At 42.2% G+C, this 21,214-nt stretch overlaps 1 protein-coding gene across 4 annotated transcripts in view; it reads left to right on the forward strand.

Moving 5' to 3' along the window:
- MTCL2 (microtubule crosslinking factor 2) overlaps positions 1–21,214 on the forward strand; it is a 94,330-nt gene that overhangs the window by 14,690 nt on the left and 58,426 nt on the right. For all 4 annotated transcript variants that reach the window (XM_073683678.1, XM_073683679.1, XM_073683681.1 and 1 more), the window contains exons 2-4: positions 1,733–1,957; positions 6,125–6,283; positions 17,768–17,821. In XM_073683678.1, coding sequence (XP_073539779.1) covers positions 1,733–1,957; positions 6,125–6,283; positions 17,768–17,821 — 438 coding nt within the window. The remainder of the gene's footprint in view (positions 1–1,732; positions 1,958–6,124; positions 6,284–17,767; positions 17,822–21,214) is intronic.

Here is a 21,214-nt window from a genome sequence, read left to right on the forward strand (position 1 = left end):
AACTGTACATAGGAGAAGAGAGGAGTGAGGGGTTAATATGGATGAAGTGTGCCGCATTTGTGGGAGAACGGTGAATGTGGATGATTGTAGCAACCAGAGTATAAATGGCACAGATACAAATGGTGAATACTGTTTGCCAAAAAGATGACCTGGAAGCAAGTTTTTTTAATTGTCTTGCATGTCTTACCTGTCTCCTGCCCTGTCCAACTGCCATATCTAACTGCCAGGGCACTTTGCTAAATTATGGCACTTCGATAAAGTATGCATAAATGCTATATGCATAAATGCCCCCGCATAAATGCCTCCCCTTAACTAAGTCTCAATATATAGGGACGTATCTGCTTAGATCTGCACAGATTTAACTCATTAACAATCAATCACTAGCTTAAAAGACAACAGGAGACCATAAAGTGCAGGGAAAAAAAAAAAAAACAGACTAGTAAACTCGGCATGGATCATAAACTCTTAGGCTGTGTGCCCACGTAGCATTTTTCAAGCGTATATGCTGCGGAATTTCCGCAGCGTAAACGCTTGAAAAACGCATGTAGATCCGCACCCCATGGTCCCCAATGGCATTCCGCAATGTCAATGCCCATGCTGCGGATTTTTCCGCAGCGTATATGCTGCAGTCAAAAATCCGCAGCATGTTCATTAATTTTGCGGAAGCGCAGCGGAATCAATGTGCGGATGGTACCCAAGTCTGGAGGAGAGGAGACTCTCATCCAGACCTGGGTACCAAAGAACCTGTAAAAAAAAGAATAAAATTAAAGTTTATACTTATCTTATGATGTTTTCCCTCCGTCGCGCTGTTGTCTGAAGGACCTGCCACGTCATTGAGTCATGTGACCCACCACATGACTCAATGACGTCACCGCAGGTCCTGCACACAACAGCATGAGCCGCTCAAGACTCCGGACGGGGCAGAGAATGCATCAGAAGGTGAGTATAAAGTTTATTTTTTTATTTTTTACCATTCTGAACAAGTTGTCAAGCACTTTTCCAAGTGATGCTTGGAGAAGTGCTTGATAACCCGCATGCGGAAATGCATGCAAAGACGCCTCACAAACGCTTCTACCTGGCGGGAAAACCGCATGTAATATCCGCATGCGATTTTCCCGCCAGGGAGAAGCGTAAAAAATATGCTTCAGGTCCGCAACGTGGGCACATAGCCTGAAAGTAAGTGTGATGACCTTTAAGTATCATGGAATAAAAAAGCTAGAGGAGTGAAAAAATATATACCAGAAATTGATAGGCTGCAGAGCATTGCATGGAGATATAATGCAGTTTTCAGGACAGATCACACAAGCAGTGAAAAATATATACCAGAAATTGATAGGCTGCAGAGCATTGCATGGAGATATAATGCAGTTTTCAGGACAGATCACACAAGCAGTGAAAAATATATACCAGAAATTGATAGGCTGCAGAGCATTGCATGGAGATATAATGCAGTTTTCAGGACAGATCACACAAGCAGTGAAAAATATATACCTGTAAGAAGAGAAGAAAGATGAATATTAGCAATGCCATTTTCTAACTGCCAGGGCACTTTGCTAAATTATGGCACTTCGATAAAGTATGCATAAATGCTATATGCATAAATGCCCCCGCATTGGTACTATTAGCTCATCAGAATTATTTCTCTACACTAAGCAGTCCCTTGATGCCTACCGATATTAACATTTCGATTTAATTGAAAATATTATATGTAACCTTTTTGTTGTTCATGCAGGATGAGATTGAAGAGCTGAGATCAGAGATGCTGGAAATGAGGGATGTCTACATGGAAGAAGATGTCTATCAGCTTCAGGAACTCAGGCAGCAGCTGGAGCAAGTACACAAAACCTGCCGAATCCTGCAGTACAGGCTGAAGAAAGCCGAGCGCAGAGGACTACGGGTGGCACAGACAGGACAGGTGGATAGTGAACTCCTCAGTACCCTCGAGCAAGATGTCAAGGTAATAATTAAACTTAATTGTACGTTAGATAGTTGCATGGTTGATCTCCAACGTCTCTGAATTTTTTGATTGATCTTTAATTCTTATTCATTTTCCCTGAATTTACCTGCCAAGAGTGCATGTAGAGCGGCGAAATGCTTCTTGACACCTGGCAGCTTTATTCTGGGGGAACAAAGGATTGGGGATGTTTAAATGCCCGATGTCTCTCAGTAAAACGAGCAATCTGGAATCTTTATGACAGGAATTTTTTTTAATATATTTTTAGACATATAATGTACTGCAAGAAGAGTTAGACTGGTTTGTGCCTAGCCAGCAATGCACTGAGAAGAGACACTAGTAGACAGGACTGATGTCTCAAAGTGCCACCACGCCATAGAGCACACATGTCAAACTCTGGCCCGTGGGCCAAATCTGGCCTGCAGGGTGGTTTTATTTGGCCCGTGACACCAGAACCACCACCCATATGTGGGGCACATTATTCTGTGTGGTGAACTAATTGGGGCCCATTATACTCTATGGAGAACTATGTGGAGACCGTAATGCTGTGTGGAGGACTATGTGGAGACCGTAATGCTGTGTGGAGGACTATGTGTGGGGCCCATTATTCTGTATGGAGGACAATGTGTGGGGCCCATTATTCTGTATGGAGGACTATGTGTGGGGCCCATTATTCTGTATGGAGGACTATGTGTGGGGCCCATTATTCTGTATGGAGGACTATATGTGGGGCCCATTATCCTGTATACTGGTTGGCCCACGACTTTGTCCAAGTTTTTAATTTTGGTCCACTGTGTGTTTGAGTTTGACATCTCTGCCATAGAAGAAGGAACCAGCATGTCCATGCAACACATGAATAGCCATTCGTTTAAATCTGGGTATATAATGTAACATTTAGCAGCAGAGGCATCTGAAAAGATGGTGCTTTTTAATTATTTGTACTGCTCGCTAGACCTTTACCACAAGAGTCTTGGCTATACTGGCACTCACCTGTGAATATTTCTATGAAGCGTTTTTCTAATGAAACATAGTATTATAAAGTTCATAGTGTACAGATTTTGACACCTAAACCCACCAAGATGGTAGTTTTTATAGTTTGTGCTCTTTTATGCATTGACAATCACAGGATTTTCTGCTGCTGTTCTGTCTGCTAACCTCTGCACCGATGTCAGTTGTGTGCTTTCTCTGGGGTTGCTATGGTGGCATCCACCGACTTCTGTGCATAGACATCCAGCTTTCTAAGGCCACGTTCCCACATGCAGTATTTTGAGTTTTTTACCTCAGTTTTTGTAAGCCAAAACCAGTAATGGGTAAAAAAATACAAAAGTGGTGACGTGTTTCTATCCTCTGACTGTTCCACTCCTGGTCTTGGCTTACAAATACTCAACGTGTGCACGTGGTCTAAGTCATATGTCCTCCATGGAGAAAATAATGTTTTGGAGATCAGGAGGAGAGAGAACATACACCCAGCGTGTTATTTAAGTGTTACATGTAGATGCTACACGCCATGTACAGTGCTGCTCATGATTGATATTGCAGTCTTAGTCTGTCAATGAACACAAAAAACATAAACCGGCAGTATGAATAGCGACCATAAGATGCAATTGCCTCACGACACATTGATACATGAGGCCTCGGTGTTGTGCTGTTCTCTTGTTCTGCACTTGGTAAAGAGCTACTGTATATCTGTCTTCAGTGTATTGCAGGAAGCCGGGCTCTACCCTGGTTGCCTAGCAACTCTGAGCAGGCTCCGGCCTGTGTTTACATTGCTGACTTCAACCTTCCGATTTTCACATGGCTCCATTTTCCATTATTGCATTTCTACTGCCAGTTTCTGCTTATTGCAAACAACGACACTCAGTATTTAAGAGGCCGGTGCTGTGCGCACTGTCAGTGAAGGGGAGGCCGATACTATTGAGTGAAGAAATGCACTTGATTGCGTGTTTTCAGGGGCCACTTGGGCATTTCTGATGTGTGCCATTTTTGTATTGAAAACACTGATTGTAAAGACAGCATTAAAGGGGTTTTCTCACAAACAAAAGTTCATTAAAATCAATGGCTTTCAGACCTTGAACTGAACATGGTCTGATCATACCACAGCTCCTGGGCAGGGGAGGAAGCAAAAGAGTATACAGACATTACAGCAGGGGATCACAGAGGATTCATTTTGTAAAATTCATTTTGAGGTAAAATATTTCACTGTCTGTTTTTAAAAAATGTTTACCTCACAAAATGAATCCTCTGCGATCCCCCTGCTGTAATATCTGTATAGTCATTTGCTTCTTCCCTGCCCAGGAGATGTGGTATGTTCAGACCGTGTTCAGTACACGGTCAGACACAGCCATTGATTAAAATGAACTTTTGTTCTTGGGGAAAACTCCTTTAAGTTTCAATCAGAGATCGTTATCCGTGCATTCTCTCATTCTAAAGCCGCTATCAGTATTTGGTCAGTATTTTTTCTCAGGAGTGGGAGCCAAAACCAGGTGAGGAACAATCAGAGAAAAGGTATAATAGAAACAAGTCACCAATTCTGCATTTATCACCCACTCCTGGTTTTGGCTCCCACTCCTGAGAAAAAATACTGATAGTGGAGCCGTGGCCTAAAGTTTGAGGAAAGCAAATGGCCGCCATAGGGGTTATCACGGATCCTCTCAGATTTGCTTGAGTGTGGTGAACCACATCTATGTCAGACATCTTCTTTCCGGCATATACGGTAATTATTAAACTACACAAAACCAGCACCAGATATGTTATACTAGGGTCTACTAATTGTAGACCTTCACTTTTGTATGTTCAAACTTTGTTTACATATGCATCATGGCTGCCATTTATAAGGGAGGCCACATCGATCTGTTGTAGAACAGTACTTAACGAGTAACCGTCGTTTTAATTTGTATTTCATAAATCAATAGTGCCCATGAAAATAAGCAATTTTGGAATGTATCTTATCAGAGAAATCTGCTTCTTTCTCTGCCAGAATTGATCAGTCAATATCAAAATTCTCAATTCGGAGGTAAAATCTGTATTCAGTGAAGACCGACTCTCCCATTACTGAGATAGGAGATGGCAAGTGCTACTGATATTAAAATCCCAGACAACCCCTTTAATATTTTGCGGGCCAGGCATGGGGATGTATCCTTGAATAACTACCAGTAGTCTGCTATTCAAAAGTACAGGAAGGTTGGACAATCTCTGCAGTTGCCATATTGGTTGTGGCCCAGTTTTACTTCCCTAAAAATAGAGAAGGGAGCAATAATGGATTGAAGCACATGTACGCCTATAATCCAGCTGTGTGTGCGAACATCTCTTGACAATTACTGTACAGCTGGAGAACTGGGATTGCAGTCTATTTCATCATCCTCGAGCGGAGCGCCAGCAGGAAAGCCCAATACTCCTCCCTCTATGTGATGGCATTCCTCACACTGTCCAGGCCCACAGTGTACTCCGAGCACACTCCGCTCTGTTTCTTGGTGTCAGTAGGATTCCTGAGGAGTGGGCTGCTGACGATATGACGTCCAAGTTGGTTCTGACCTTTTACCATATATTAAACATACATTCGGAAGTTTATAAAAAAATTTAATGAATTCCATTTATCGTATTTTTTGTTATCCTTTTAATGGACTTATGATATGAGGTCTGTGTATTTGCATGCCTCCTTGTTTCCTACCCCCTGAAAAACAATGAACAAAGAATACACGCTTTTTTAAGATGGAAATGAGGAGATGACTCTTGGAAAATGACAAGCGGCAACTCTGTAGGAAGTGATTACATGAGCTGCGTTTTGCATATCATTGTTGGCTTGGATATGATATGAACAGCACTGTCTCTTCATCCGACGAGTTCATATCGAGAGATAGGATATTGGTCCTTAACTTTGCCATTAGTGCAACCCCTTATTGTATACAAATGGGAGAAAAAATACTTAACATTTCACTCTGGTTAGAGGGTAAAGGCTAAATAAAAGCCTGACTGTGGTTTTCCCATTTTTCCACCATATGCATTGACTTCTAATCTATAGTTTGGTGGTGGGGTAACTGTCTACTGTAAACTACACACACACCAATGGCTAGACTATAAAGATGCTGCGGCCTCTCCAGTGTCACTTTTAACAGTGCTGTGTATTGTAACACATTACTTTCCTTGTTAACTGATTCTCAATCTTTTAATCAGGTGGCCAAAGATGTCTCTGTTCGTCTCCATAATGAGCTGGAAGGGGTCGAGAAGAAGAGGATTAAGCTGGAGGAGGAGAATGAGGAGCTGCGTCAACGACTGATTGAAATAGACCTAGGCAAACAAGTATTGCAGAATGAGATGGACAAACTGAAGGAGGTAAAGATCTCATTGCAGATAAGAGTGGAGGAAAAAAGGAATGCTTCATGACTAGAGTTGAGCGGATCTGAAAGAATTAGAATTTGCCTGTTTGCACGGTTTCTCCTGGGACGTTCACTTTATGGAGAAGTTATTCTGCGGAAATTTAATGTCCCTTATTATGTTCAGGGATCTCTCCAGACCTTAGAGCAATAATATATAAAAAAAATAAATAAATAACAATAAATAAAGCCAATATGGAGATATGAGTGTCAGTGGGTGCTCTCGTCCACTGGCCCAGCTGTCTTTAGAAAGACTGCATGGACAAGGGCTCATCCCACTGAACACCCGCACTCCTTTCCCGTGGGCAGAATACTACTCCGACAACACAGGGTGAGGGTATAACAGTGTGGCAATACTTTATTGAACAACAGATAATAACATATAGTACAGTCTCAGTGCATAAAATGGTGCAAATGACAGAGTCTCACCCTTGCGCTGGCTCGGCTGGAATTAGAACATCAGTGACTTCGGGGCTTCCAGGGCCGACTACTCCAACCAGTGGCACTCCGCTTTTGGTAGGCACTCACAGAGGGGAGGTAGCGGCAGGCTTAGGAAGCTGACAGTCCATTAAGGTACTTTACCTGTTTGTCCTAACCTGGCTTCTCCAAACATCTCTATGGGTTCAATGATGGTCAATGGATCAAATCTGTATTCCTCCGGTTGGAGCCATGGTTCCCTGGCTATCCTTCTGCAGAGAGACTCTACAGAACAGCAGAGTTCCCTTTTTATACCCACGTCTGTCCTCAAGACCATCAGCCACAGGTCAGGGGGAAGGTGGGATGAGGTCATCTCTCATTGTTCGAGTCTTCAATCAGTCTGCATAGTTTGTCCTCCAATGTTTGCAAGTCATCAAGCTGCATGGTTTGATACAATGGGTAATCAACATATCAGCAAACATATAATATTCAATTACACTATGTTCCTTTCCTCCAAATACAAACAAATGCATGATAAGCTGCAGCAAACATCAATTCAAGAGCCAATGTTCAGACTCATATGAACAATGGCTTATGTCTCCTGACCTACTAAAAAATGTGTCTGGCCTAATTAAGAATAAGTGCTGTATTGTCACAACCAACACTTCCGTCTTCTTACTGTACTTCTTACTTACCCCTCCATTCCTTTGCGCATCTTCTGATCTTCCGACGCTCGCGCTGGAAGGGTTCTGCACAAACACGCAGAAGGTGGCGAAATTTGCTGAGATCTTCCGCGCATATTCTCCGATCCTTCCCGGGCCTCGGGAAAGCCAGAAGTCCTGGTTCAGCGCGAGTGGCCCAGGGATTCTAGCGTGAGTGGCTGGAGAGGTGAGCAGCAATGTGGGTATAAGCATTTTGATGGCTCTTTATGATTCAGAAAAATGGTCTCCAGCTGCCAACATTTTGCTGAATATGCTCCAATGCAAATTACAAAAAAAAAAAATCCATATTTTGGAGAATGTGGAGTTTTGTAACACTTGAGTAGAATTCAATTCTTCCAAAACTACTTCAGTTGCTCGTCTCTATTCATGACATACAGGTCTCAGACATATCAGAAGAGCTGTGAGACCTTCTTTAAACAGCTATTTTAGCACATACTCACATTTTGTAATTCTGGATCATTTTGTTCTTAAAGGAGTCATCTAACATCATTTTTTTTTTTTTTTTTTTTTATAAATAACAGCTGCCGATGTAATGAAAATAAACACTACTTGCCCATTACCCACCTCCCCCCATTGATCCCTCACAGACCCTCCATTGGTGCTTGCTCCCTGTCTTTGCCAATTAGTGGCTTCAGCAGTCACCTACCATACTACATTACCACTCAACTATGGGAGCCATGATGACAACCCGTAACCGTTGTGACAATATGCCAACCCCTGTAAACAAAGACAGGCAACACTGTTGGAAGGTTAGCGCAGGATCGTCAGGAGTATATAATGTATGGCTAGTGTGTTTTTTTTATTTTCTTATTACATCTGCATTTGTTTTTTAAAATAATACATGAAAATTGTATAAAGTTTAAAACACCCATTGAATGCTTTTGTTGTGCTGTCCGTTTGTTATTCCCTGTGGAAGTTAGTGGAAACTGTCAACTAGTCATTACCATTGTCTAATCAGTGTTGTCAGTGTCAGACTGTGAAGGGACACACAAGGAGAAATTGACTCCTAGCTGTCAGTTTTTTATCTTTATGTTTACAGGAAGAATAACAGAGGAACTCCCATATTTAAAAAGTTATTTTTTGGGTAATACAATTATCTACTAACACTGTCATGAAAGGAAGAGCGTATTGTTTTGTTTTTTTTTAAATGCAGTTTTGTAATAATAATTGCATTACTTGGGATTATTATTACTACTAAGTACCCCTAAGTCAGATCTGACTGATCTGTCTGCCCGCAATAACTTGGTGGCAGATGGAGAAGACACAATGGATCACTACCCGATCACATGCCCAGAAGGATTACATTTTCTACAATCACATGGCGTTGATTTCGGAGGCGTGCTACAGCAATCCCTAGCTCTCTGGCTGGATATATAGGAGGGGAGGTGGGGGGTGAAGGATTAGATCATAAGCAGCTGGAAGTTCTCTCCAGCGGTTCTCGTTTAAGTATGCAGAACTGCCCGAGTTTAGAAATACACAAAGAACACTTTCAAAGAATGCGCCATGTTCTCAATGTGGCAGAAAGCCAAGTATAGCAAGGCCGCCAGAGATCTCAAAGACATGTTTAGCAGTTTATAGCGTTGCCATTTTAGGAAACTAAAAACTAAGTTTTATAGTAGTAAGATTTGGTGTACCCTCAGAGCTGCATAATAAGAATAACAAAGAAAAAATGTCCAGTTCACCATCATTAATACTCGTTCTAGTCCGGAGCACGGATGGCGTTATTGCTTGAACGTAGTCAAATGGTAGCATGAAGAGAAGGATCCAGCTTCATGGGCTTATTGGTGAATGAAATCAAATCCAAAAGTGAGAGTTAAAATTTCATGTCAACGGCACAGCTGCAAAGGAAGTGAAAATTCCATGACAGGATGATCTGGTAATCTAAGCGTTTCAGGGGTTACCACACTTAATCATGATAGCGCTGCTGCCACTATGGTACGTTCTAGAACGACCGACTATTTAAACGTGCCATAGTGGCACCCCTGAAGCAAGTAGATCGTCATATATTTTGTAATTGATTTCATTCACCAATAAAGGTTTTAGTCCGTGAAGCTGGATTCTTCTCTCTATGCTATTATAATAAGAATAACCCTTACTAACCCATTTAGGACCAGCCATAGCTTATCCTAAAGTTTGACATTTCCATACTCTTCTTTGTATCTGTCAAAGCATATTGGTCTACAAATTACATCAGGAAAAAAAACAAGAGCAGAGTTCCCGGTGTGCAGTATTTCCAGCCACTGCTAACATTGCACATCACAAAACCGTTAGTACTATACTCAAACAGGACACTTTGATTTACCTTTATGGCATTGCTACAGAAAGTGACATTCTCTGTATGAAAACCTGTCATATATTGAGCTCAATATGCAATAAGGCATCTTGAGGATGAAACGTTCGGGTGTTTTCACACTGTTCTGCACCGCTAACTTGCCATATTCCAGACATGCCTCAAACCTACTTATATGTTCCTATTTACCCAGCGGAGGCCAAAGGAGTGTGCTTTTGTGCTCTATTGGATCTGGTTATATTTGAGGTATACTTTGGGAAGTGTTCACCATGTATGTATATTAAAAAAAACTGCAAAATGCAGTGTGAAAAGAGACACTTATTAAAGTGCTGTGTAGTTTCTGTTTCTTGTTATGTTTTTAAGTTGATGATCTTGTACTAACTTGCAACTCAATCTACAGCTTATTGGGGCACTTACTTGTGAAGGGAGCTATTCTAATAAGAATGTTCTTGTATAGGAACTTACTTAAGCGACATGGATTCCTTTTGGGAGACAAGTATATTTTGCTACAAAGCATTTTTTCAATAGGGTTTCAATAAACCTAATGGAGCATTTGGCTTCTGCAACCTTTATGTAACCCAGTACATAGCTGACTGCAGAATATGATTACAATCAAATCCATCAGTTAGCACGTTCTGGCAGCAGGGTTTGTAACACTTGAATCTCTTATACTGAAACCTCCTTTAGCCTATGTGCGCACGATCAGGACTTGAAGCAGAAATTTCCTGACGCGTTCCTGCATCTGCTTGGCAAGAAAAATGCTGTGGAAAAAACATGCGTTTAAGTATTTTTTGATGCGTTTTTGTACATCAGTGAATGCTTTTTGGCGCCAAATAGTTATTTGGTGGGACATTGCTTAAACCCTTGGATTACCGCCAGAACTGTGGTGAGTATATTGGTTAATTTGAATGATTAAAGAATGTGTCTGTTGTATTTCAAATAAAGTGTTTGCTTTGTGTCTGTGTGTTTATTTAACTCTTTACTTAACTTTAATTAGGTTTGGTCATGAAAGAGTCTGACACCTTGTCATCACCAAACAAAAGAGCTAGGTGTCAGCTAATCCCAATCTCATTAGCATTTCCATTCATGTAATTTATGCGGCAGCTGTGAGCTGCTATTTTTAGCCTAGGAAGGTGCCATTTGCAAACATGTTCCCTGGCTATTAATAACAGCTCCCAGCTGTTTGTTTAGCTGCTACGTACCCCCGATCAACACTCAGCAGCGCTTTGGACGCTGCATATTTTTGCGGCTTCCAAAATGCGGTGTTCTAATACTGCACTTTTGTGGTCGGTACATGTGAATCCACCGCATATCATGACATTTCAATCAGTCAACATCTGCAGCGGAGACTGGCGTGTCCGCTACAGAAATGAACATCCAGCGGGTGAGTTTGGGTATGTGGCCACGGACACGAGCTGCTGCAGGTTTGATGCTGTGTGTTTATACAGCTTCAAACCCGCAGCATCCAGATGTTACAGCATAGTGGATGGGATCTCTAGAAATCCCATGTCCACTATGCGTGCATCACAGGCTGCGAATCACTCGTGGACACTGACATGTGGTACATCTTTCAGGACCACAGCATGTCAAATTCTCTTGCAGAGTCGCTAGTCTCTGCAACAGAAATTTGACCACTAGAAAGTATAGAATGCGGTAAATACACATGGTTCAGTGAACACATGTGGATTTTCCTGCGTTCAATAGAATGCAATGTTTTGGACGCAGCAAAAATGTGCGTCCAAAGCGCTGCTACGTCCGGATCGTGGGCACAGAGCCTAAAATATAAAAAAAAAAAAATGGCGTGGGCTCCCACGTCATTTTTATAACCAACAGAGGCAAAGCTGGGGGCTGATTAGTAGCCGGGGAAGAAGCCATTAACCAACTGGCTATTAATATCAGCCCACAGCTGTTTGTTTAGCCTTTACTGGCTAGACTAAAGGGGGACTCAGGAAAAAATTTGACGTGGGGTCCCCCTATAAAATCTAACCACCAAAAGCTTAACAGTCAGCTGCGGGCTGATATTAATAGCCAGGGAAGGGGCCATGAATACTAGCCCCCTCCACGGCTATTAATATCACACCTTATCAGTCCCAGAAATGGCGCATCGATAAGATGCGCCAAATCTGGCGCTCAGCCTCCGCTCTTCCCACTGCCCTGTAGCGGTGGCGAGTGGGGTAATGGGTTTGGCGTTCACGTCAGCGTTGTATTGGCGGCTGACGTGAAGCCCAGGTTAGTAATGAGACGCCCCCATTACTAACCGCGTAGTAAAATTATTGCCGCCTTTTCAATAAAAGACACGGCCAGAATAAAGTATTTTAATGAAGTAAAAAACATTACGGTTTAAAAAAAGAAAAAAATATATTGTACGCTGTCCGTGAAGCCATCGATCTTCTGAAAAAAAGGGAAAAAAACAAACAACCATATTCCTCACCTGTCCGCCGTCAACGACGCAGTCCACGATTACCGCCAACGATTACCGTCCCTCGGCGATCCGGGTCACTTCTACAGCAGTGACATCAGCAATCACTGATGTCACTGCTGTAGAAGACAGCACTGTACACCGACAGGAGTGTAAAATCACTCCTGTCAGTATACATGCTGCTGCAGGAAGTCACTGGGGTTCATCAGCTGATCAGCCCCAGTAAGCTACCACCATGGGAACATTCTTGAGAATGTTCTCATGGTGAGGTCACGTGGGCGATCAGCTGATCGCTCACGTGACCGCAGGTCCTGGAATCACTGCTGGCCGCCGGGGAGAGAGCATCAGCGAGGACCAAGAGGACACCGTGGGCGCCAGTTTATTTTTTTTATTTCAGCGCTGGCACGCCTGGCTTGGCTGGGAAGACTACTGCTCCCCTCTGCTGATAACCGCGAGAGCGGAGGTCAGATGAGAGGAGTATCAGTCCTCTCCCAACCCGGGTACCACCCGCACCGCGTTTCCGCCGCAAATTCACTGCTATTGGCTTTAATTGAAACGCAACAAATCCGCAAAACAAATATTATACCTGCGGTTCAATTCAAGTCAATGGGCGCGAATTTGCGGCAGAAACACCCAAACAATGGTCATGCTGCGGTTTCTACCGCAATGGTAATCCTGAGCGGAAATTTCCGCATCATGTGCACAGCACGTCAGGATTACAAATGCTATAGCTGGCTGACCTATTAAAAACCGCCGCGAAAACGCATCAAAAACTCTTCGTGTGCACATAGCCAAGTTGATTTGGTCAGAAAACAACTTGAGGCTATCTCTATACATCCTATAGACCATGACCGAGTGCAGAGCTTGGCTATCTTTAGTCCCATAGATTTTAAAGAAAGCGGAACACAGTTATTCTCCTTTTGTGCAGCGGTGGTCCCAACGATCAGGCACTTCACCTACTCTGTGAAGTTGTAATTGCAACATATTTTACCGTTGCAGATTTTTTGTTTGTAAAGCTCCACAGCAGAAAATTCCTGTGGGAAAGTACCCTGGAAATATTGCTATGGCTGTTATTAGACCTGTAGGGCCTGATTTATTTTTGCATATACATTTTGTGTTTTTGCTGGGTTTTTCATGTGCGTCTTACTCTTACTTTAAAGCTTATTTTAAGAGTTTAGCCTGTCTTGGTGGTTTTTCTTGTTTATCATTGAGCATTACTCACAGAAATACACATAAATAACGTTAATGGTCATCTAAGTAATATTCTGCTACTTTGAATACACTTGAACACGCAAATCATCAAGATCCACTGCTGGTAGCTCCCTTTGCAATTGCTAACCTAGGACATCCCAGATGTGCTCGATGGGAGACAAGTCCCGAGGCTCTGCAGGCCATGGTAGCACATTTAGGCTAGCAGGCTGTTCACAGTAGTACAAGCAACATGTGGCCTGGCATTGTCGTTTTGAAAAATGGCTCCTGTGACACTTTGAAGAATTGGCCGTACCACTGGTTCCACTTGTACAGCAAGTAACACCACATTTCACATACCGAGCCTAGGAGTCAATCTGTGTCTAAACAAATCATCAGAAGGTGTTTACATGACACTGGGCTATTAGCCAGACATCCAGCTATAGGTCAGAGCTCTCAAAGGCTTTTATGGTGTAGAGCAAGACTGGAATGGAGGCCTGTCTTCTGCAGGGATGAGTTCTGCTTTTGTCTTGGACGCAACGATAGCTGGAGATTGGTCTGGAGACCATGTGGACAACACCCATTGGTCCTCGGATTAAAGTGTGGGGTGGTATAATGTACAGTAGCCAGTAGGGCTGTGGCGTCGGTAAGCCAAACCTCCGACTCCAACTCCACAATTTCCCTGACTACGACTCTGACTCCACAGCCCTGCCTCACTACTCATCATGTACATAGCAGCACAGTTTCATCTCAACTAAAAGCCCAGATCCTTAGATCAGGAATAGAACAGACATTTATTGGACATTTAATAACTTTCTCAAATCCTTATGAAAACATTTACAGCACATACTGCATTGTACTACTGTACACAATTTATTATATATTTTAGGAGTCGAAGTCTGTCCATTTTATACCAACTCCGACTCCACCAAAATGGACTCCGACTCCGTAGCACGGGTAGCAGGACCTCTCTAGTCTTCATTTCAGGTAAACTAGCAGCTTGGTGTTACATTAATTTGGTCTTGGAACGGCAATTTCTCGCAAGTGTCTTTGGAGCCGTGTTTCATCACAAAGCCAGGGCGCTTGTTTCTGCTGCTCCTTTGAGCAGGCTGTAGCCTCTCTGGACTTATCTCCCATCGTACGCCTCTGGGACGTCTTTGGTCGGCAATTGCTTAGGGAGCTTTCCGCAGTTGATGTTGGTGATTTGCGTGCCCAAGTGCATTCAGTATGGTTGAACTTTCCCAAGACAACCATTAATAACCACACTGATAACAAGCAAGTAAGATTGTGTATTTCTGCGTGTGGTGCTCAGACTCGATATTGAATAAATTGAGATGTTATGAAAATGATGGAAACAAAATTTTAAAATCATTAGCATGTATATCAATCCTGTGATTTTATTAACTCCACAAACTTTTCTTTTTGGCTTTGAAATTCCAATGTTTAGTAGTTTTTTATTTGAAATGCTCTTTTTTTGGGGAAAAGGACGAAGCCTCAGAGTAAAATAAACATTAGATGTAATGTCTGTTTTTAACCTGGTCCTGATTTGTATTTGATAAAATTGCCCTATCCTTCCTCGTGGTGCAGTAAAGGTTGTTTTTCTTTTTTATATATTTGGTTAAGGGCCTGGCATTGTCAGTAGATCAGTCCTCCCATCCTTTTGCCTCCAGCATAAAAGATAATCGACATCCAGAAATGCACCCACCGTTCAGATGGCTGTAATCCATCTTGTACCTCTGCTGAGACGCAATATCGAGGACTACATATCAGTCATTACATTGTTCTGTGCCTTGGAGTAACACGTTTGACACTTGCTTTTTTCCTTTCTATCATCCAGACGTGTTGGAGTTGATGTGTTGAACACAGCGGGGGCTCTCAGATCAGGAGGCGAGTGGTCTGGTGGCCTTGAAATGTGCCCGACTGGGTGTAAGCTGCTGAGAGCAGATGGTTGCTTTGTGAGATTTACAAAGATAAATAATTGCCGCTCGTTGTCTGTTACATTGGGATATCGAGGATAAAAGGGCTTTCTATATTCACGTAAGGTTTCCTTGGTGCATTGATGTTTCTGTGGCTAGCCGTTGTGACTGTAAGTGAGAACAACTGTCGCTCTGACATGTTGAGGTTAACAGGGTGGCACACCGCCTTGGGTAAATGTGCAAGGGTATATGTGAGCCGTCATGAAGTCATCGAGCAATATCTATCAATGGCAGTATGAAGGATCCAGTGCTAATATGCCATGCTATGCGGTATCCAACACACAGCCCGAGTGCCTGGTACCTGTCAAAAACATGAATGAACATCTCCATAAGTGATGCCGTTAGGGCGGCAGTTAGGTGTAGATACAGTGTGTACATATACATAAAGCCACTGTAACACTCACCCACTTGGTGCTGACATGAAGGATAACAAGACTGAACTACTATACCCTCATATACATTGCCATGGGGTAGATATTATTTCTTGAGAAATCCTCTTCTGTTACCTGGTTGGCCCCAGCTGATCATCTCCTGTGCATGGCGTCTTCTCGTCTCTCCCTCAACATAGTCTATAAGGATTTTGTTTTTTTCTGCGAGATTTGTTGTCTTAGGAACATTCATCTATATGGGGCAGTGGGCTCCTATGTGCAAATGTGGTTTGTGAACTCCTCAAAAAACACCAAGTTATTTTAAGCTAAAACCACTCCAGGAAACGGTCTGCTTTTTGGGTGAGCGTTTTTCTTTAAAAAAAATCCTCATATCAACTGCAAAGTGCAAGTCTAACCCTCCCCCCACCATATATGTGCTATATCTTTGCCTGTAGTAGAAATCTGCATTCTTGAGGGCACAGCTGGGTGGTGTGCAGACAGCGAAGGGTGTGTCAGCCTTGTGTAGGAGGGCGAGCAGGCAATACATGGGGGCTATGTGATGTAACACACCAGTTCTGGGTCACTGAGTGGCACATGATCTTTGTTACATGAGACGAAAAGGCTGGTATCTGCCATTATATGTAAGGTATTGTTCACTGTGTGTTTTCAGGCCTGACTTCCACGCCACATGACCAGTGAGATGGCCAGCTTGGTTGCCCTAGCTTCTTCTTTTATCTTCTCATGGTAAATGTTCAACCTGTAGTTTTATGCTTGAACCAGATGAAGCTAATGATACATTTTAGCACCAGTGTGACAACCACATCCAGTGGTGGTTCTGGTGTCGCGGGCCAAATAAAACCACCCTGCGGGACAGATTTGGCCCACGCTCTAGGGTAACAGTAGATAAATGGTGAAGGACACAGCAGAAGGATCCTGAGAGTTTATAAGAAGCTCTCTTAGAGCGGGTTCACGGCGAAGCTGACAAGACGCTAATTTTGGTTTTCTGCTAGTAGTGGCAAAATTTTGACAGCAATCATATCAGAGCGTTATATGGGTTTATACAGTTTAAAGTCTCTTAGGATTTGTTTATACAGAAATATTGTCTAGATCTGACAGATTCAGACGTAAAATATTCAGAAAGGGGGTGACTACTGGTAACTGCCGCTAGTAAAAAAAAACAAAACAAAACAAAACCACTCAATGGCAATTAAAAAAAGAAATCAAAGTATTTATAATACATTCATGGCATTCAATGAAAGTTTCTCTTTAATATATAATTAATCTTGAAGTTCCAGCTGAAGACTGTCCTTTGGCTGTTTTGCTTAATATTGGCCCAGAAAAGCAGTGTGATTAATTAACACGAGTAGCTGAATTAATTTTGTTTTTAACACCTTCAAGTATTTCAGTCAGTTGGTGTAAAAGTCTCAGATTTCTGCTTGCACCTTTAAAGGAACCAGTGAGCAATCCAACGGGGACAGATCTTATTGAAGTATTTCAAGCGGCCTAGTCCCGAGAAACAACCCTGCTCCATATAGAAAGGCTAGTGCCTGTATCAGGGCCTACAATGTCTGTACAGATGAGTCTGTTAAAGGCAGGAGTTTTGGGATTGGAGTGGTGATACTCCTATTTCATGTACCCTTGATAAAAAAAACTGCAAATTATGAAATTGAACAGGTTTGCTATTCTGCGATCTAGTAGAACATCTCATTATTCCATGTGAGTTCATAGTCTTGCCTCATGAGATTAGTTGGTATGTGCTTCCATTAGAAGGAACCAGATGGCAGGTACCCTGGGTTCTAGCCCAGATCTGGCATTGTTGAATTGTTACAAAAGGCCACTACATCTGTGTTTTCTGTAAAAGCAAGTAACAATGGCACACACACAGTACCACAATGCCATGATATTTTGGGTTTCATCTCCCGACCACCTAGAGCTCATCAGATCATTCAGAATCTAGCTCTCATTAACAGATCGCGTATCTATCATGGCTGAGGGTTACCATAAAATATGCAAAACTGAATGGTGACTTTATCTCTGACGTTATAATTCATTTGTATTTACAGAATTCTTTAAAAAGGAGAAGATCGGGCAAATTGGACAAGAAACCATTCCCTCAGGTGAGACCTGGTTAGGTGGGCAGTGGGTGGATCGGTGTAGAGTGTATTGATAATGTAGAATACTCGCGTGTCATGTTTGGTCGTATAATTTGTTGTGCTGTGGTCATCAATCATAGTCAGGAGATGGTTGTGCACAAATTACATTTACTGTCGCCATTAGCCCATGACACTTCCTGTCATCATGGTCAAGAGTGATGGTCAGGCACAGTTGTCTAGTAGGCTGACCTTGTCATTTGGGTGTACAGCTGGGCCTGCCAACATCTTCCTATGTCCACAGGAGGGTATGTAGAATTCTGTAGGCAAAAGTTTGGTTCTAAGTTGCAGTCCAACGTTACTTTGTGCTACAAACTTATCATTGCAGGTTAATTATGTAGTGCCATTGATTTCTGCACTGCCGTTACAAATAGTCATTGTCTGCCTCCTTTCTAGCATCCGTTTTTATTTTTTTTTTTACCTCTAATTCAATGGCTGATCCATATCAAAAGGGAGTCTGCCAACATAAAGGAACTGTTAAAGCCAAGCACAGACCAGAGCTGTCAATCAAAGGGGAGGGTGGCGATGGTTGCACTGAAATGCTCGGCTACGTCAAAGATGCCCTGATCGCCTCTGCTTGGTTTAAGTCATTTTGCATGAAAGAGGACCTATCACTAATTTTGCCATATAAAGTGTTCCTTCCTGCACATAGTAGTGGGAATGTACATAAAAAAAGTGTTTAGTTATTGTGGTTTTGTTTTTGCTTTTTTTTAAAACTCAACTCTGTTGTGGAGGCACAGGGCACCAAAAATACTGGCACCTAATGTAATGTGTGTTAACTTTTATTATCATTCAGCTTTCATTTTGTTCAGCTCTTTGGGTGTTTACTGTCATTCCACTATGACACTGTCCAATTGTAAAAAAGGCAGCGTCCTAGAGGCAAAAAAGTAGATGCTCACAGTTCTGACCTAAATGAAATGCCCATTGAGGTCAGGAACTGCGCCAGTGTGGTCACGTGAGAGTTTATTCCCCACTCGCCATAGAATATCATGGGTACAAATCTGTGAAAACCACTGATAGTACTCGTACGAGAAAATCTGTCGTGTGCATGAGCCCTTAGACAAGATGCAACAATTTCAACTCAAAATTTGGTCAAACTGCACTGAGACTATTATATCTGCCCCAATGTTTTGTTTTGATGCATCCTTAAAAAAAAATTACAACAAAAAATAAAACCTATCCAGAAGTGGCAGCGAGGATATTGAAACTTCTCATTTTCTTCTGTCTTTTTGTGTGCCATGTCTTGGTACACTGCCACCAGTCTGCACATGTTAATGAACCAAATGACATGATGGATTGCAAGCTCTCTGGTATTGGAGTCGTGCCAGCCGTGGCAGTGGGCATCCATACAGTTGGGTGACTTTTTGTTAATACCAGGATAGGTGATTTCTGACCTCCTGTGGAGAAGGAAACAAGAATTGCTTCTACTGTAGATTTGGAATAATGTATCACTATTCTGGGACTAATTAAAAAGTGTCTTCCTTTTTCTCATTACATTTTTTTTTGCATTCTTGAATGTATTCATTTATGCCAGATCATTAGTATTCTGCTCCCGCATTACAATCTACATCTCAATGGTGCTTTCATTAAGGCTTCTGCCTTCGTTAAGAAAAATAAAAGGGGACTTTCAAGCGGTTCTCTTGATTACAGTGTAAAGGCATCTGAGAAGGATTTAATTTTCAGGGGGGCTGTGAACTCAGACAAATGCTATTCTGTTCTGTGTACTAGTATGGCAGATTAATGACAGAGGGGAAGCTGTGTGCAGCACACAGAGCCGCAGTCAGGAATAGTGCGCCATGGTCATAATATTTGTACAAGTTGGTACAAAGACCACTACATCTGTGTTTTCTTTAAAAGCAAGTTCTAGCGTCAAACACACGATTTCCACAATGCCGTGCTGTCTTGGGTTTCATCACGCATGAATTTCACAACCACCTGGAGCTTATTAGCTGATTCTAAATCCAGATCTCGTTAACGGATCACATAATTATGGCTGAGGGTGGTCGCAAAATATGGTGAGCTGAACAGTGACGTTCCGTTCTTTGTCTCTATTCACACTGTATTCAGGTAGAATGGTCAGAATGCACTTTTGAAGCCTGCCTTAGATATAGGCAACGTAAACCTATACAGTTCATACACTTATTGGAAAACTGAATTATATAATTATGATTGGCCATTTTTTTTCTTTGGGGACTTGTATTCTCTCTATTTATTTAGGTATTTTGCTGAACAAAACTTTCAATTCTTCTAAGTTTTTATTTTTAAATTTGCATTCTGCTAGCACTATAGGTGTCTGGAGCTTCCTTTCCCTCACATCTAAGTATGCACTGCTCCTGTATTGTCTAATAGCATGCTTGCTCCTAACGGAAAGCCCACATCTGTTATGCCTGTATGCCATTTGCCTCTCGACTTTTACTCTATCAAAGATCTGGCTGCACTCCCTGTATTGTTTGTCACTGACTATGCTATTGGTCCGACTACGCTTGATGACAGGCAGCAAGTAAGGCAGAAGGGAGATGCTTAGTTGGCAGCACCAAAAAGGGGATTTTTTTTTGGAGGGGGGGGGGGGGGGGGAGTGGGCTGGAAAATTAACTGTGGTGTTCTGAATTTAAATGATTACTGTTTTAGGTTTAGGCACTTTTGATGACCATTGTCAAGTAAGCTTTTCCAAAGGTTTTTTCTTTAAGGGGTAACTGGTCATTTGGTTCAAACTGCATGTTTAATAGCAATCCTGTATTAAAGTCGTGGAGCCATGTCCCAAAAATGTGAAGTTTTGTGGTTATACATCTTTATGTCTAAGAGAAGCAGCTGTTTTTTTTTGTCCTGGAAGAAGCACTTATCTCTCTCCAGAATATCCTGTTGTGGAGACATCCCAAACTGTGGTGAAACCCATAATACAAACACAGAGCAAATGCATAGTGGGCGCCACACCCAGACATACCATGCTCCATGTTTCCAGGACTTTAAATAGCATACATTAAAGAGAATGCAAGCTTTCCAAAAGCCAAAATATGTTTTTCTATTTTTATGCTTAGTTTTTCTCAGGGTATTAAGAATATTTATGTAGATGACATTACATGGACTTTAGGTTATTTTTTCTTTTTCTTTTAAGTTTGTGTATGTGTATACTTTTACACAATCTGTCTTCTATAGCCTGGCTGCAGATTGAATTAAAGGAAACCTGTCATCAGAAATAACGCTATTAACCTGCAGATATGTGGTTAATCTGCAAGTTAACAGCGTTGTTATGCTGCCCGGCGCCTGCACGCAGCCGAATGCAGTGGGGAAATGAACTTTTATTCTTCCCGCCAGCATACGGTTTCAGTCATGGGGGCGGGGGCGCTGCTCGTTCAGTCATCA

Source organism: Phyllobates terribilis, unplaced genomic scaffold (assembly GCF_046119375.1).
Source record: "Phyllobates terribilis strain yellow unplaced genomic scaffold, ASM4611937v1 Scaffold_5__5_contigs__length_657084704, whole genome shotgun sequence".
Taxonomy (NCBI): Eukaryota; Metazoa; Chordata; class Amphibia; order Anura; family Dendrobatidae; genus Phyllobates; species Phyllobates terribilis.